This window comes from Aplysia californica, unplaced genomic scaffold, assembly GCF_000002075.1.
Source record: "Aplysia californica isolate F4 #8 unplaced genomic scaffold, AplCal3.0 scaffold00063, whole genome shotgun sequence".
In the NCBI taxonomy this organism is placed as follows: Eukaryota; Metazoa; Mollusca; class Gastropoda; order Aplysiida; family Aplysiidae; genus Aplysia; species Aplysia californica.
The window spans coordinates 363,809-364,837 of NW_004797333.1; the positions used below are offsets into that span (position 1 = coordinate 363,809).

The 1,029-nt window shown below is 43.7% G+C and overlaps 1 protein-coding gene across 1 annotated transcript in view; it reads right to left on the minus strand.

Annotated features, from left to right (window-relative positions):
• Nucleotides 1–60: 60 nt before the first annotated feature.
• The window catches only part of LOC106011150, a gene marked incomplete at its 3' end in the record, with an annotated part of 2,826 nt that continues 1,857 nt past the window's right edge, over nt 61–1,029 (minus strand). Inside the window, 1 exon segment of the mRNA XM_013079785.1 lies at nt 61–174. Coding sequence (XP_012935239.1) covers nt 61–174 — 114 coding nt within the window.

The following is a 1,029-nucleotide window of genomic DNA, read 5'->3' on the forward strand; positions in this document are numbered from 1 at the left end:
ATAGATAGATAGATAGATAGATAGATAGATAGATAGATAGATAGATAGATAGATACTTACTCCACAGGCAACAGCAACTGTTGACGAAATACACACAGAAGTGGAGACTGTATCCGCTGTGTTTTCTATAGACTCCCGAACGATACATCGTGAACACCAGGATAGCGAGGACACCTGGGAAGTTGATGACAGGCAACTGGTTATGAATTAAATGTAGATCTAGTATGAAGACAAAAAATATACAGCCGAAACTGTCTAAGGCGGCTGCCCATTCTAGAGGAGAAAAGTGGTTGTCTTAGGCAGGTGGCGGTCTTCCACAGGGTCATTATAACGTTTAAAAACTCGCAGGAGGGGGATAAGGGAAGTGGCCGTTTGTACAGGTGGTTGTCTTAAACAGGTGGCTGTTAGAGAAGGATCGACTATACGATATTTACTACCACCCGTTACACACATTCAGGGTCCCGACTTTTGGTGGGGCCAACAAGACGGTAGCATAAACGTCATGCACGAATGCTTATTTGCAATCTTTTAAGAAGGGGGACCACCCTTGACATTTATCATCGTGTCTTTGACGGAGTGCGGCTTCGTGAGCCTAAAGACGACTGCCCATTGTCGAGGAGTAAAATGGCAATTCTGAACAGATGACCATCTGTGACAGTGTGTTCATGATATAATTATGCAAAGGAAGGGGGGGGGGGGGAGAGTGGGAAGTGGTCATTGGTACAGACGGTTGTCTTGGGTAGGTGGTTGCTTGAGCAGTCTCGACTGTATTTACAGTGGAACTATTCGGGTGTGCATAATCCGATTGAGACAGAAAATCGGATAGACAATTTAGTGTGCACCATCTGACGGAATTCAGCTAGAACAAAGTTTAACGCTTGACTCGCTTCGACAAGGTGTAGTACAGTCGAAATTATTTAAGGCGGCCGCCCATTGTAGAAGAGAAAAGTGGTTGCCTTAAACGGGTAGAAATCTCGACGTCTTACACAGTCATGACATTGTAAAAAAAATATATTAAATAATAATAAC